Source organism: Ptychodera flava, chromosome 8 (assembly GCF_041260155.1).
Source record: "Ptychodera flava strain L36383 chromosome 8, AS_Pfla_20210202, whole genome shotgun sequence".
Classification (NCBI taxonomy): Eukaryota; Metazoa; Hemichordata; class Enteropneusta; family Ptychoderidae; genus Ptychodera; species Ptychodera flava.
The window spans coordinates 22563076-22579432 of record NC_091935.1 but is presented as its reverse complement, the minus strand read 5'-3'; the positions used below and the strand labels follow the sequence as shown (position 1 = coordinate 22579432).

General features: G+C 38.6%; 1 protein-coding gene across 1 annotated transcript in view; it reads right to left on the bottom strand.

Moving 5' to 3' along the window:
- Positions 1 to 13856, bottom strand: part of LOC139138024 (uncharacterized protein YfbL-like) — a 44180-nt gene extending 30324 nt beyond the window's left edge. The window contains exon 1 of the mRNA XM_070706244.1: positions 13588 to 13856. Within this exon, the coding sequence (XP_070562345.1) occupies positions 13588 to 13642 (55 nt within the window). The 5' untranslated portion in view covers positions 13643 to 13856. The remainder of the gene's footprint in view (positions 1 to 13587) is intronic.
- Between the last annotated feature and the right edge of the window lie 2501 nt (positions 13857 to 16357).

Below are 16357 nucleotides of genomic sequence, written 5' to 3'. Positions count from 1 at the left end.
TGACATAGTAAACTAGCTGGCCACACAATAGGCAGTGACTTCCACTTATACCAATCATCGAACCTTCTGCTTACACACAATCAGGAGACGATGGTCGATGCAAAAGAGCTAGAAAAGACGGACATTGTGTCGTTTGCAAGCAATTCACCCTGGAACTATACTGAATTATAGCATTAGATTAATTTGTTATAGCAGTCTTGAATAATTAATCGTAGAGTCCCCTGTGAACACCCAGTGAAAACAGTGCGTTTGAAATGTGACGTCACTGAGCGCTCACTCACTATTCGGCGAATTCCCTCTGGTGTCTGTGTAGTCATATAAACGTCATAATATTCCCAAATAAGTTGCATGATTCATAATTATCGTATCATGTAAAAAAGTCATCGTCAATGACATAGTCCCCACTAGTAATTAGCCATTTAACGGTTGTTTAAAATGTACGCATACGCGCATACGGTACAACGAGTTTATAGCAGTAACGCCTTTGTTGACACAACTTGTGCTAAGTTTGAATCGAAGCAAACGATGCATGTCTATGTGATAGGCTTGATCATTAAAAATCATAATGAAATGGCCATCTTTTATTGCATCGTGAAACAAATTCACGTGTACATTTAAGCCTTAGCATATTGTCATTTGGCCAAGTTTTAATGAAATAATCATCGGTAACATCCCTGGACTTGAACATTTCATTACAAAATACATGATGCCACCTTATAATAAAAAAGACGATATTGCAAAATAAATCATCTGGCATTTATATATCATTAGACACTGTACTTAAGCAAAGTTTTAACAATATCGGGTTATTTTTTGTTCAATGGCTCTACACATCAACAGTTTTGACAAAAAATGCCTCTTGCTCGGACATTTGAGATTAAAAAGCAAAACATATTGACGTCGATTTTGTATCATTTTATTTTGCGTTATATTTTTGCCAAGTTCGAAGAGAGTCATGTAACTCTGGTGGCTCTGGACGTCCAACTTTTCTTGATAAAGGTGCTGTTAGGTAGACAATCACAATGACAAACAGATTGACAAGCATTTATTGCACTAGTGACAAGTCCATTACAACAAAATAAGTTGAGGCACAAATGTTATCTCATGGCTCCAGACACCAAAAACTCTAGTGACAACCTGACCCAGCCGTCATTTCGGATCGCATCGCAAAACAAATTTACACGTATATATCTTATAGTATATTTTGCTTTCAAAGTTTGCTAAGAAGTTTCGATAAAGTCGGGCCAAGATGTCTAAAAAACAACTCTGGTCCGACGCACGTACAGACCGACGGACAGACGGAGACTAACCCCTAAGTCCCCAAGTCTTCATCAGCAGGGATTAATTAATGTGCTTGATATATAGAGTTGACTTGCACTGTTAAAGAGGAAGAGAAAGTATTTTGCAGTCAGGGGGAAAGAGATAACAGTTGCGGTAATTGTTCTACATACGAGAGTAGTTTGCTTAAAGAAAATAAATCATTATTTTGTTTAAGCAAACTACTGGCCAGTTTTTTAATTATAAAAAACTGGCCAGATCAGTTCTATTATTTAAGCTTTCGTGTCCATATGCATGGGTCATGATATACCTAAAAATGTTGCATTATCGTATCAACTTTGCAGGTGTTAGGAACAAGAATAGCTACTGAACGACTGAAAAAAGCAAAACAATACAAAATTTTATTATTATGGAGGAGGAGGAGCGAATATGGACGACTTTTGAATCAGTAAGGGTCAACGAAATTATCTGGAGTACATTTAACTCCAATGCTAAATATATCTGCTGCATGTTTACTTTGTACTTCAAGCGGTTCAAATTGGATTTTTGAACAAAATAGAATATATTAAGTGGTGTACAGTCGTATCGTGTTTAGGTTTAATTAAAACGGTCCATGGACCTATCTTACTCAATGAAGAAATTAAAACTAGAACAATTGTGACCACAGAATATAAACTCAGACACGTACACCTGAAAGGTCGGCTTTCGTTGCAAAATAATAGTTACATGACAGCATACGTATTTTCGAGTACAGACCCACAACTTATTCTTACGTAATTATGGACTCATGTCTTATCAAATGCAGCAGACTAAACTAGATGCTCTTCTAAAACCACATTTCAACTATATTAAAGATATGATATTAAAAAGTTCCATACGCTACAAAGTGCTTGCAGTATTTTGATTTTAGCATAGAATTGCAAATTTAGATAATTTGAATGTTATTAGTTGATGATGTGTCTACAATTACTTCTAAATAGAGCCTGCACGTGCAAGTTTTGACAAGGTATAAACGGATGCCACTCAAATTTGGCTGCCATGCATGCAAATACATAAAACCTGTGGGCGTGGGGTACTTGAGCATTCGCAAGCTCGCAGAAACGCAATATAATCCGATGAAACTTGTGCCAATTATTATCTCCGCTTGAATGCTGCAAACCAGCTTTTGGAATTCAAGGTGAAGCTAATAATGTGAAATTTAGTCGCCCATTCTGTCAAAAATATTTGTTGTTGATGTAAAGCGATATAACGGCCATTTCGTTGTAACTGGGCCTACATAATCTCTGAGAAACGGGTATTCTTATGTCTACAAACTACAAAAGAAATTCAGACCTTTGAGTCTTCTTGTATGATAAAAATGAAAACTTGATGAAAGCACATCGTTTCTTCTATAATATATCCAATCCAATTTGCTTTTCATCATAGAACGTTAAGTGACAAGCATCGAAATTAGCAAATGTGCGAAGACACGGCTAACAGCCTGGCACTCTGTGCACCATAAGCTATTGACTGTCAGTAATTTCACACGACTCATGAAAGCTGCTTTATTAGATATCCGCAATATCCCATTGGCAGGAAGACTGGCAATTCCGAGGGAAAATGCCTTCAGTATTACTTCAATTCTTCAAATAAAATCAGCTGTACCACACTTGCGAGGGCATCATCCGGTGATGTGTGACTTGTGTCTTAATTGTGGCTGTCGACAAAGCGACTTTCAGGGTCGGGGGTCAGCATATCAACCTTGCTGAGAATTTCAGCCCGCCGAGCGAATCTAAACAACGATGGTTCACCAACCCATGCGTGTTATTCGATCTCTCACCTCAGCTCCGATGAAATGTATACTAATAGGTCATTCAGAGGTCAGCTAAGCCTGTGATATGTCTAGCCATGTTTGTGATTCATCCACCTTCATGCATAGACTGTTCAGATTAAAGCAGTTTTCCGTCGACTGTAAAATTTTACAGAAGTCAGCAGGCCATTCCTCCGGATGAGTGACCCTTTTTTATGAATAGAATACAGAGTATTGAAGAAATGTCAACAAATCCTAGAAGCGGACGTAAAAAGACAAGTCTTAAATTGTTTGAAGGCGGCAGCTGCCGTCTATTCACAACGAACAATCGTCTCTTATCACTTGCACAATTTGTGACCATCCTTTTCACGTGTGTTACCAAAGTTAGACTTGATTTCAAACCGCTAGCGCTTGTATCCTACGTGCAGAGGTCTGCGAAATATATATTAAATCTAATTATATTTTTACATTTACATGATAATTACCGTTTAGTAATTAGTCGATGATGATCACTTCACCAATTGAATAATGATTGATTGACTAATTATTGATTGATCTATATATTCAATAATTGCTGATGAAACAGGTTTCTTGACCCTTTCACTCTGACAGTATTGTTCGGAGACGGACAAAGGTCATACATTGTTTTTACAAATTATGCTCTTATCAAGACTCATGTGAAACAAAAGCTGTCGGTAAAATAGATTAATATGACATATCGTTCTTTCGTTTTCTTATTGTGGTTTCTAACCCCGAGGAAAAGATAAACAAAATCGCAAATTGGTGTGCGGTCTAATTCCTATTAATAGCTATTAAAGGTAGCTCGCGCATAGAAATTGTGAGAGATTTAAACTCTAGCCCAAACCTTCCGTAAGGAAAACATTCCTCTTCGAAGTCGTGAATAAAAATCAGGATCAACTTGCATAATTCGGTACCAGAGAAACAAAGTGCTCAATATTTAACGACACTCGAAATTCAAAATGGCCGCCATCCCTGTGTTAAATCAATAGGGAAAATTTAAATTTTCGATTTTCATAAAGCTAAGACGGTGAAAAGTTCTATATACTCAATAAGCCTAAATAATGAGCTCCTACAAGTGGTAGACCAAAAAACTATAATTTTAAAATAGTCCAAATATCTGTCGCCGTTTAGCATTCTACCTTGAAAAATAAGTTTAATTTTATCATGATGAATCATTTATTTTTAGAGCAAGTTCTAGGTCAAACAAAGGTCAGACTGCAGTAAGGCAGAATTACACCATCATGTTTGTCAATGAAAGACGACAGCGAGGACCGAACAACATGATATGAAAGCTTATCACTCAGAATCGAGTAATTCATAGAAGTAAAATGATAAAGGATGTGCAATTTGATATTTCTATTTCTCTTGGGCACATCCGATAATCTAACCTACTATTGCAGACGCCTATCAGCGTGATGTCGCAGCAAATTAGCGTCACCTACCCAGCGAAGGACTGAGCTGTCTCCCCGCTGTGCCGCTGAGTTGACGGCGCTTGCCCAGTAATATCTTAATTTGTTGCAAGGCCTGTCAACATCTGTATGTACAACAACAGATACAAGCTGACGCTGCGAAACTTCAATAAATGACATCTGAAACTTGCTTTGGCAGGAAATGCTTGCTGTAATTTAAACTAGTTCAGCTCACATTGTGAAAGGACATTTGGCACGTTGAAGTAATTTCTATCTTTCGTACCGTGGCATTCATCTTCCCCGTCTCTCCGTATTTTGCCAAGTCAATTTATATTTTTTCTTGGTTACAGACAGGATTTTCTATAAATTACTATATCAATTATCAATAAGTATCTCACATCTCTTCTCTCAGTAGAAATCACGTGACCAAATCTGGGTGTATTCACAAACTTTTTGCGACAATATGGTCTATAAGTGATTGGCTGCAACTTTATAGCATGTTTGACAGTGTTAACAAATAACATCGTAGAGGTTTTGTCACACAGCCATAAATATTACCCCCCAAAAAATCATGCCTTACTTACATGCATTCCCAGTGCTGAATGCCACAGTGCGCATAAGTATGTGCAAAAACCCTCTGGAATCTGGACGTACATTGGCTTACACTTATGCTTTGCACCGAAAGTTGTTATTACAATCATGTGTCTTTTCTCTATATGTGTACTTGCAAGCCCATCTCACACTTGACACAAATCAGTACAATGACGTTATTTTACCATCGATGGCGTCTCCTATTTAATAGTGTAATGTGTCCATGAAGTGTGGCACAAACAACTTCACAGTAACCGTTACCTAGCCTTACTGTATATTCGACGTATCATATTCGAATAGCTTAATTGAACGACTTTTACTGTTTTCGTTAGTTTTGACGCAAATACATTTCATACTCTTCTAACGAAACTTTGTTAAACGACAAATTTTAGCATGGCAAATAAGACGCACTGTGTATTATATGCGATATGATGTTATCGTGAAGACTGTCAGATGAAGTCTCGACTAGATTAAAGGCTAGATGAAATTGCTAATATTGTCCGGACTAACAACAACAATATTGGATATAAACGTAACGACTGAATTTCAATACGATTTAAAGAGTAGAACACGAATCATTACTTTCAGAAGGTGAAAGCATTGGCTAACACAGAAGTTAAAGCATATGGCACTCGAAGTATAGATATAGTAGAAGTATAGATCAATGCTGCAAAACTAAGGTCGACTCTCTATATGCAAAATAGCCATGGACCATTACTTTCAAAGGATGTTGAATTGTTTTGCGGATGCAGACGGGATGTCCTAGAAAGTCTGATTGAATCAGTACATAAGATCAGCACCTACAATTCACTTGAATTTCCAGGTGCAGGTGTCCAGGAAATAAAATTCGATATCAATTGAAGTCAGCAATGTCATGTCTAATCCAATATGTTTTGCCACTCGGCATTCGGTGGCATGACCCGCGGAAAATAAACACACACACGCACACTTGATCTCACCCAGGGAGATCTGATATTTCCAACTGCAATCACTTAAGCCGCGACCAAAGGGCTCTGGCACCAATATTTACTAAAAGTTACCCTATCGTCTAAGCTAATTTTTGACTTAACCCTCAGGCGAAAGATTGCGCGCCTGTGATGCATTTGACCTCCACAGGTCGCATGTGGAAACATCGCTCTAGATTCGCCTCTACTGATGTATGATACGGCTAATCATTTTAAAAAACACAACCAGACACGGCGGTAACAGTTTCGGGGTGTGTATGTAGTTAAGTGCGTTAGAGGATCATTGTTGTCCACAAGGAAAGTGAACTTTGCCGGGGGCTACAAAGATAATAACGATTATGGTTGATCTCTGCCAGAATCAACCACTACGGCAGAAGTCAAGCTTAAGGGAGACTGTCGCTCCTCTTGTCTACATGGTTAGTCTGTTCAGCGGTCAGGTTAATTATTATTTGAAATATAGATATATATATATCTCGAAATATGCTGAAAGACTCCGGTTTACGAAATAAATCTTCAATGTAGATGATTGTTGGTATTAGGCAAAAGATGAGGTAACTCATATGACAAGAAATATTTCTTGACGACTCGGAGCCAACCGCTAACAGCTGGTCCTTCAAATTGCGTATGGCGACGCGGCAATAGGAGGTTGTATTTACACCTATCGTATCTTTCTTGAACATTATTTCATATAATGGTTGATTTTAAAAGGCCTTCCTTGGGTCATTAAGTGTTCTTCCGCAAAAATAATCGATTTTGTCCCTTTAACTGACAGCTGCCTGCCACGTGATTGAGGCGTCAAAATCACAACGACAGTCAAACTTACGTCCTTCTGAAGACGTAAACAAGAAAATTTATTGATGCGTCCTGCTCCAATGTGAAAATTCACTGCAGGCGATAAACGCGCAAGGAAACACCATTAGTCAACGAGATAACCTTGTTTGTGCTGGAAGATAAGAGAATAACGACCATAATTCGGACCTTTTAAACATAAAATTTATTCTATCTCTATTCACAAAGAACACCCTTTCAAAAATTTTTGGGGTTACGCACATATCATGACAATCATAATTAACAGTTTTTCCATTAAAGAAAAAAAGTTTTACGAAATACGAAAGTAAACACTCCCTGCCGAAAGCCATTTTAGATCACTTTCTGGTTTTGATCGAACTTTAACTTCGAATGAACTCTGTAAACAATATATGAATGTACAAAAGCAGATATATAAGAGGCGCTGATAATATTTTAAAATATATGTTTGAACACTTTAAATTCAAACGGTTGAACAAGTTATGCAAAGTCGATGTGAGATGCCCCCCATGAACCTCAAAACATGAAATTTTCAGCAAAAAGCACTGTTTAATGAACAATACCTGTAATTTTTATGATTTTTTTTATCAATGTTGTTGTTGTTGTTGTTGTTTTTAATATGATCTACTCCCCAACGTATGTTCAGATACAGAACATTCAGCTTGACAACTCAGCCTGTACTTTTATATAGACTGCATATTGTCATTGTTGACCATTGAATTCCGGTCCGGACTAGAATTCAAAATGTAGGCGAACAAGAGGGGTGCATTTTACGTGTAAAGACACTGCACTGACAAGCTACTAATAAAAACTAGAAGGCGTTTCAATATGCTTTAGGGGTTTGAACAAAGTCTTGCAATTGATATACGCAAAACAAACATAGTATGATGGCAATCATCAATAGTTACAGCCACAGGATCTTTAAGGTGATCCTGCACTGCCGTCACAAAAGTACTCGAAGTAGCAGTAGATTAAATCCCTCCACAATCTCATGAATTATGCCACAAATTTTCTATCCGTGGCATATTTATTACAAATCAGTCTGCATTGCAGAGTCCGCCCGTCTGTCTGTCTATCCGAGCGTCTGTTTGTTTGCCTTTATCAAGAAATATGGCCAATAAAAACGATAGAGTGGACTCGTCGATATCTGATCTCAGACGGTTGATTTAAACACCAGTTAGCATGCGGTGTATCTATTTCTCTATATCATTGTAGACGGTAAAGTCAACGGAATCATGAACAAATATTTAATAATCATAAGCCAGAAGTTTTCTTCCTCAAAATCTTAAGTAAATCAAATAACACAATTTAGGACTCGGAGTACAAACGGCTCAACGGGGAGTTTCTGATGTAACACCGTACTGCAAATTAATTCACTCGGAATAGATATGAAATACAGTATGAATGGCCGCATTGGTTCTATAAACAGCGTCAGGCAGTTGCAAATATAGCACTCCAGGACGCAACCGCACATGTTCGGGAAACCCTGCAGGAGTCGGGCTTCGGTTTCAAATGCTAAAACAACAAATAGTGCAACAGAACCCCGTGTCGAAGGAGAGCAAAGGTCCAACCGTGGGATGGTGATTCATGTGCGATACGCTGCGTCGTTTCGGATAAACCCGAAACTTGTTCACATGGGCGATCCGGTGATGTGAAGTAACGGGTGTTGCTATAAACATTTAGAGGAACACTGTAACATGATTTTGTTATGTTCGGTGTGGTAATCTTACGATATTTATGTTCACACGCCAAAAGTCTGACTGTAAAAAGCAATAACACGAAACTCAACCGTCACATCGGTCTGTGTCAGCTCTATATCGGTGTTAAACATGTTTTCGAAAGTCAGAGCCAAAATTCACGCTGAGGTGCTTAAAATTTTTGAGCCCTACAATCAATTAGTTGACACCCGATATGAGTTTTAATATTCATGATGTTAGGTATGCACAGTGAGGCGGCTGGCACTCTTTTCTCTCGAACGATTTGGTACCTTGCAAGCCTGGGCGTGATTCGAGCTAAGTTGCCCTCGGCGAACCATGAAAATTGAGTTAGTTATTGCCTCACGGAATAATGATCGCCTGGGATTAAAATAAACGACGAATGTAATTCATATCAACCGTTACGATGGGCACTTTCCTAAGCGAGGTGAACTCTATATAAGTTTCGTATAATGACCTCAGTATAGCTATTAAAATGCGCTTTCCGGTAGCATTTGAGCGAGAGACACTCCTCATGATCGTTTTTCTTCTGAAAACATTCATTTTTCAAGAATTTAAATGTCATTGAATTAATTGTGTTTGTCATTTTTCGTACAATGGCGTCGAAATGTGTCAAACAAACTCTTTAGACGTTTTAGCTTGACAATACCTGGGCGGGAATATACTGTGGCAATAAGTAAGGACCGTGCGACGTTGAAAACTAACATCACCAGACGTCTCCTCTGTGGGGTAATTAGTCCACTTGGAGAGAATTTTTATTGTTTTACATTTGCATAATATCGTGCAGACGTGTGATACATGTAACATTAGGGACATATGTTGACTGAAAGTTGCTGTTGCGGGTTGATTTTTCTTTAATTTGTTGTTGATGTTGATACACGTGGAGTACACTTGACACACGGGCAAAGTTTCGGCAACAATTGTCAAAGATACTGCACAGTTATTGGGTCTATGGGTGTAACGTTTGATAGTGTTTTAATTTTTTATTAAAATCTATTCTATGAAACAACTACATTGTCAGCGTATAAGAAAAAAAAGTTATAGCACAACATAGTCTTTACAACATGCAATGTTATTTTTTAAAAGTGAATTTTAGTCCGGACCAAATTCGGCAGTAAACAATGACATTAGAAATCGACATCACTTACAGATAGTCAGCGCGGAGAATATCACATTGTGTTTGCAAACACGATAAAAATGGTGGAAACTCATCAAAATAAACGTATACGTCGCTTCCATTAAAAAACAAAAATCCAAGTAAAGCTGCAGCACGTGAAGTTCTAAAATATAAAAATCGAAAACCTGGGTGATGAATGAGTAGATGGGAAATTGCCAATCATCCGGCAATTATTTTCGTTCCTGTGCAAAGTTTATGTAACTGGTACAGTGCCCCAGACACGACATAATTGTAACGATTCATGTTTATCATTAGAAATAATGCTAAATCGCGGCCTTGGATAATTGATACCGTTTCCATTTGGTTTCGGTTTTCAGTTGCCATATTTCGGTTCCTGTGGGTTTCCATGATTAGAAGTTCTCCCGGACTGTGTAGCCATGTCATGCTGTTTTCTCGTACCAGCATTTTCTGTTAATTGTCATTTCGATCACCAATTATTATCATGTTTGGCCACTAATTCTGTCGTTTAAATATTTCGTTTTCGAACAATTTACCCAATTAACCGAGCAATTTGTCATTAATTCCAGGCGATGCTGTGATGTCACTATGAATGAAGTGACGACTCGCCGATATATTGTTCTTGAGACCCTCCTGCCCTGTGAGATATTTTCCACAAATAAATTCCAGTCACGGACTCCCCATGAAAGAATCAACACCTCTAACATAGCTACGCAGAAAAGAAGGCCCCATGTTGGATAAGAGGGCCTGATGTCATGTTGTATTTCATAATTTTGAGTTCGAAATGTTCTGTATGTATGTATGTAATATTTATCTTCAATATCACCTATAACGGTGTTGCTTGCACATTCATTTTGTAATCAATGGGGTCATAAATGTAGACGAAATTCTGTGGCGACCTATTGTTACGACACCCTGGGGTGCACTACCAAAGTTTATTCACCCCGAAACTAGTATGTTTATGACCGTATCGGTGAACCAAACACAACGGGCCACAACGCATATCCCCATGACCGAGGTGTCATCAGCGGGTAGTTAGATCGTCATGATGATGACAACGTGTTAAGCTTATTACACTGCTGTGCAATACGCACTACAATCATGTGACAATTAATCTCCCTAAAGTTTGATAACCGACATGTTGTTTCTTGGTCTCCGAGTTTTCAGACGAGTCACGATAACACCGTGACCGAGAAAAGCGTTAGAGGATCCCATACACGATACTACTTTCTCATCACAAGTGTATTCACCCAAGACATATGACAAGCTCTCGCCTCCAAAATAGATTTTTAGCGAGTCATCCCAGAAAGAGCGATCTCACTTGTGACGTTTGCAATTCTGTTCACTTCTTTCATGCCAGTACTAATGTGTAATTACCAGCTTTTCCGGGCCTAATTTTCACAGCCTGTTAACATGACAGAAACACTCCTACAGAAATGTATGTCAAATCGTCATTGACACTTGCCAACAATATCGAATTCAGTTTTCCAAGAAAATCCAACGGCCGTTTTAATCCATGTTTGAAGATGATGGGAACTGTCAAATTACGTATCAGAACAAAATTACCTCAGACTGGTTAAAATATGTTGCTACACTTCCGTCTAATGTTTTCATTTGATTGCTAGTTAACTGTGCGTATTCACACTTCCATGCATACGCCATAAACGCGTTTGTTTAATATATGAACGCTCGCCGAAGTTGATCGTGAATATTCAAAAAAACACTAAAAACGATAATACTTCCCCTGCATAATCTAATCAGTAGAATATGATACGATGATAGTCGTCGTTGAAAACCACGTAAAATTACGTCAAGCCAAAACATCTGGGCGTATTTGGGTTACAGAGAATAATAACTGGGTGTCGACACAAGATCAAAATATCCTTTACCGTTTCGCATGCGGTGACGTCATCCATATGAAATTACATTCTCCATACTGTATGCGCGGTAGGACTTTCCGCGCACACGGTCGAGAAGGATGACTCAACAACTTATAAAACAGTAAGATCACCATGGCAACCAAAATCTGACTCAAACGTGCAGGCATACATTTTGCTAGCAAGATTTGAGTTAAAAATCCTTTTGGATATTTTTACTTGAATTAGCATACCGTTGGCAGAAACAAATTGAAGGATTTTTTATAAGGGCGTTTATACATTAAAAGTTCTATCATAATGATACTACCCCTGGATAATTTGATCTTACTTGCTCGTACAATGGTTGTGCGAGACTAGCGCCCCAAGGTCATTAAGAGAATGTATATGCTGTACACTTGTCCTCTTATATTGCGGACACTGTCAAATGACTCATTCCCTACATTATCCATATTCATACCTTCTTATCTGTCTATGCAAAAACGAGAACATTGATCATCGGAGTCTGAACAATAGATAGTACATTGTTTATCCATTTTTCTCTTCATCAATGCAGACTCTCCTTCGAGATATTATCATTTCTGTCACCGAATATTCAGACTCGTGGGGGTGACGTAACGGGTCGTAAACATAGGGCCATGTGCCCGACTGAATGTCCTACTTGCATGGGACTTGGGTTCGTCTCTCATCGCCTTGGCAACCGAGGCATAACTCTCTGAAGCTAAGGACATGCGAAGTGCCCTATATACGTGTTTCGTGAATGAGATTAGTGCATTAAAACGTAGGATGCGATAAATTTCTGTCGCAACTCGTTGGTATGCATCTGTGTGTAAACACGATGCATCTTCTTACAGGCCCCACTTTATTATGAACTTTATCTATCAGGAAATTTATTTAACAAACAACTGTTGAGTGGAGAACAAAAGATTGACAAAGTGTTGATGAGCGCTTTCATTAATGCAACGACCGGGGATTTTCAAGGGCGCCTTTAAATCTTTGACTTTGTGTCTTCAGAGCATGCAGGTTGCACAGTGCGTTTTATCATCAGTATTGCACATTCATTGTAAAAAAATTCTGGATTATAAATATTCCAGTCGCGGGACCATATTCCCAGTGTGCAAATAGCATAAAATGACATTTTGTGGCAGGTTGCCTTCCGCCATGAATGCTCATAAACTGAAATCAATTGTGTTTTAATATACAGGCGTCTAACAATAACCAACCCAAAAGCAACCACATGGACTGATTGAGATAGTTGGGGCGGTGTTTACATCAAAGCATCCACCTCTAACCCCCGCCATTTTAATGGCAGTGACTGGCGACTTTGGTGATTATTTAGCGTTTGCATTGTGGGTAAACAAGAGCAATTTCCACATTCAATCCGTGTTCAAGCTCTTTATTATAGCAGAATGCTAAACTGCACGGGCCGCATACCCGAGCAAGATTTCAGCGATATCGTGCTTGTTTGCCGAGGCTAATCGAAGACGGAACAACAGTAAGACGAAGTCAGACGGTCTTTCATCAATATACAACACCTAAGAGAAACAGGGCTATGCTAAGCAACATTTTCTTTTCTTTTTTAAGTTGTTATCCCTTGTTTGTGTGTTTTTTTCCTATCAGTGATGCACGGACATCCATAACGTCTCTCAATGACGACCTAAACGCCCACTCATGTACAATGATTCAGGAAAAAAAATCAGATTTTGTCGCAGACGGAATGGAAGGTAGTATATAGGGATACACCCATGGAAGTTACTGCGCTCGGAGTGTTTTGATCGACCATGAAATGTATACATTGTACATTACAGATTTAGTCTCATTCAGTTTGACAGTAAGATATTGGTTTCCTTGTATTCAAGATGAAATATGATGTGTATTGAAATCATCGGTGATCCGCTGTAAGAACAGTCGGGCTCCGTTAGCATTCACTTTTTCACAGGTAGATGTCCTCAACTGTAGTCGAGCCGTACGTTGCCCCTCCCTTAAATTATCAAAGGGCTCACCTTGTGTGTACGTGTGAACTGCGATCGCCGTTATTAACCACACTATCAGCGCCATTTCTACCGTGAAGGTAATATTCTCTCACAGCTTCGGCTCCGCCAAAAGCAAGATGCTAGTCTTGATGAGTTGCAGGTACTGCCTTTGTTAATTATCTTGTGTGGAGTCCGAATGCCGACGGACCTTGCTGATATTCCGACGTCGCAGCTGATGCACGGGCGTACTGAATGTAGCCTCGCACAGCCCAGTTAGCCGGCTTTCCGTTGCGCCTAGTGGACAGAGGAGAAGGACTATACCACACACGCGCGGGGGTGATATGGGGACAGACACACACAGTGTAAGCAGAATCGCGATACGTCTCTTCTGAGACAAAAGATGAAATCTTGTTCTAATTTTCGCTCTAATGAATCGCCCTCAGAGCGGATGCGAACGACATGAAACGTGCGCACTGAGCGGCTGCTGCTGGTTAAATTCCCGAGGAGGCAATTGAGGAATCCCAGCAGGTGGCCATCCCGTTAACCCATGGAACAGTCTGTGAAAGTGCTCTCAGCCTGTCCTTCAATTTTTGTAATGCTTGAATCTTGGGTAAATGCGGGTTGTTGCCATGTCATTGACATCGTTTGTCCACCCAAACAATGCAGTTCCGCTGCTTTGATGTCACACTTTTGTCGATACACTCACATCTATCCGCAAGCCACGCTTCTGAAACCTACCTATACCAACCAACCAACCACTTTCTTTTGTCCCTGCTTGCCACAATTTTATTACCAATCAAACGCATCACTTTTGATGGTCCAAGAGATGGCAACTTAGTCCCAGGATGGGTATGTGGTGCCAAAATAATGACCAATGCAGTTCTCGAACGAAACTGTACATAAAGTAATCTTAGGGACTTGACAGAAATTACAGGGTGGGGGCAAGGGCCAGCGTTTTTTGGGGATGGGTCACAATTTTTCGCGCAAAAATCACAACTATAAGAAGGCAAGCAGAATGTGGCCGACATTGTGCTTCATCCAAAAATATCAAATCATAATACATTGGAGTATATTAGGTAAAATATTAACGATTTTGCAAAACAAAATAAACTATATCTGTACATTTATATATCTTTGATTGATTAATGTAAATATACTTTGCTTGAAGAAGGAGGTAAAAAGTACATGTGTATGCCAGAAATTTGATTATTGGATTCCATTAAAAATGTTGATTCACTATACATGGTAGTCTACAGAAAAAAAATTGAACATTTTTTCCAATATAACATTAGCAATATCTTTGCGTTTATAGATCTTTGATAATTGATATCAATGTACTTATAAGAATAGGGTGGTCACAAGTACATATGTGTACAAGAAATTTGAATTTGAAATTTCGCCAAAAAACGTTGATGCACAATACATGTAAGTCTACGAAAAAACTATGAACAATATTTTCCAAAGTAAAACTAGCAATATCTGTGGATTTATAGATGTTCGATAAATATTATAACTGTACTTGTTCAGAATGATTTATAGATGTGTGATAATTGATATAAATGTACTTGGTCAGAATAGAGTGGTTACTAGTGCATATGTACAAGAAATTTTATGCTGGAATTTCACCAAAATGTTGATTCACTATACATCATAGTCCATGAGGAAACTGAATATTTTTGTTACAATACAAAACTAGCTAAATCTGTGCGTTTTTAAATGTTTGACAATTGATATAAATGTACCTGATTAGAATAGGGTGTTTGAAAGACCAGATGAGAACAACAAGTATGATATTGGAATTTAACCCTAAAATATTAATTCCCTTCTCATGGTAGTCTAGGGGTAAACTATTAAACACTTTTCCACTACCAAAGTTGTTACACGCAAGGGGAGGCCACTTTTTGCGCATGGAAATTGAGAGGGTCACTATTTTTTTGCGCAAACACTCTTGAAAGGTCACTATTTTCGCACAGCGTCATTTTAAAAAACACCGGCCCTCCCCCTGTAACTTAACTTCTGTCCAGTCCCTTATTGGCACAAAAGTGCCCTTGCATTGGGGTCAGTACTCTCGACGTGTGAATTTACATATAACAATTATCACCAAGGTTATGTTATTTTTATATTCCGTTTCAATATTGAATGAGAAACTAAGTCACAGCTCACTTTTTTTAACTTCCTCTCCCTTTCGATTAGTTTTGTTTGATAAAACCAATGACGTGACGGTGTAATGATGTAATAATGTAAGTCCTTCCCACGCTGGGTGTCGTTTTTCAGTGTTTAAAACCCCAATCGGAGGTGGAACAGGTCATTGAAGAATGATTTAAAAAATATGGACATGGACGTGATATGGAATCAGAAGCATGGAACCCATAGCCAGACGACTGTTGGAGTGGTAATATCATCGTAATGCATCAAATGTGACTATCAACCTCACTTTATATACTCACATTTAATTTCATACCAAACAGTTTAACGCTTGTGTCAAGAGTTTTGTTTTTTTCAAGTTGGAATGAAACTATTCATTCAAACAATGTTTTTTTTTCATGTGGGTGTAGATCCCGCATCCTTTTGGGATAATCTGTACCTATAAAAATATACTGTGAGTTTATTAGCTGGCAACTTGTAAGGGACAGGCAGAGAAAGCTCGTTGATCGATGACATTGCTGTTTAAATGATGAAGTCGAGTTCAACTGGACTCAGAGTTTTTTGTTTTAATATGTGAGCATCAAAGTGTGAACGTCACATTTCTGAGCATCAATCTCATCATCGAAGGTGGGATGTGTGTTGGCAAAGTCTTCGG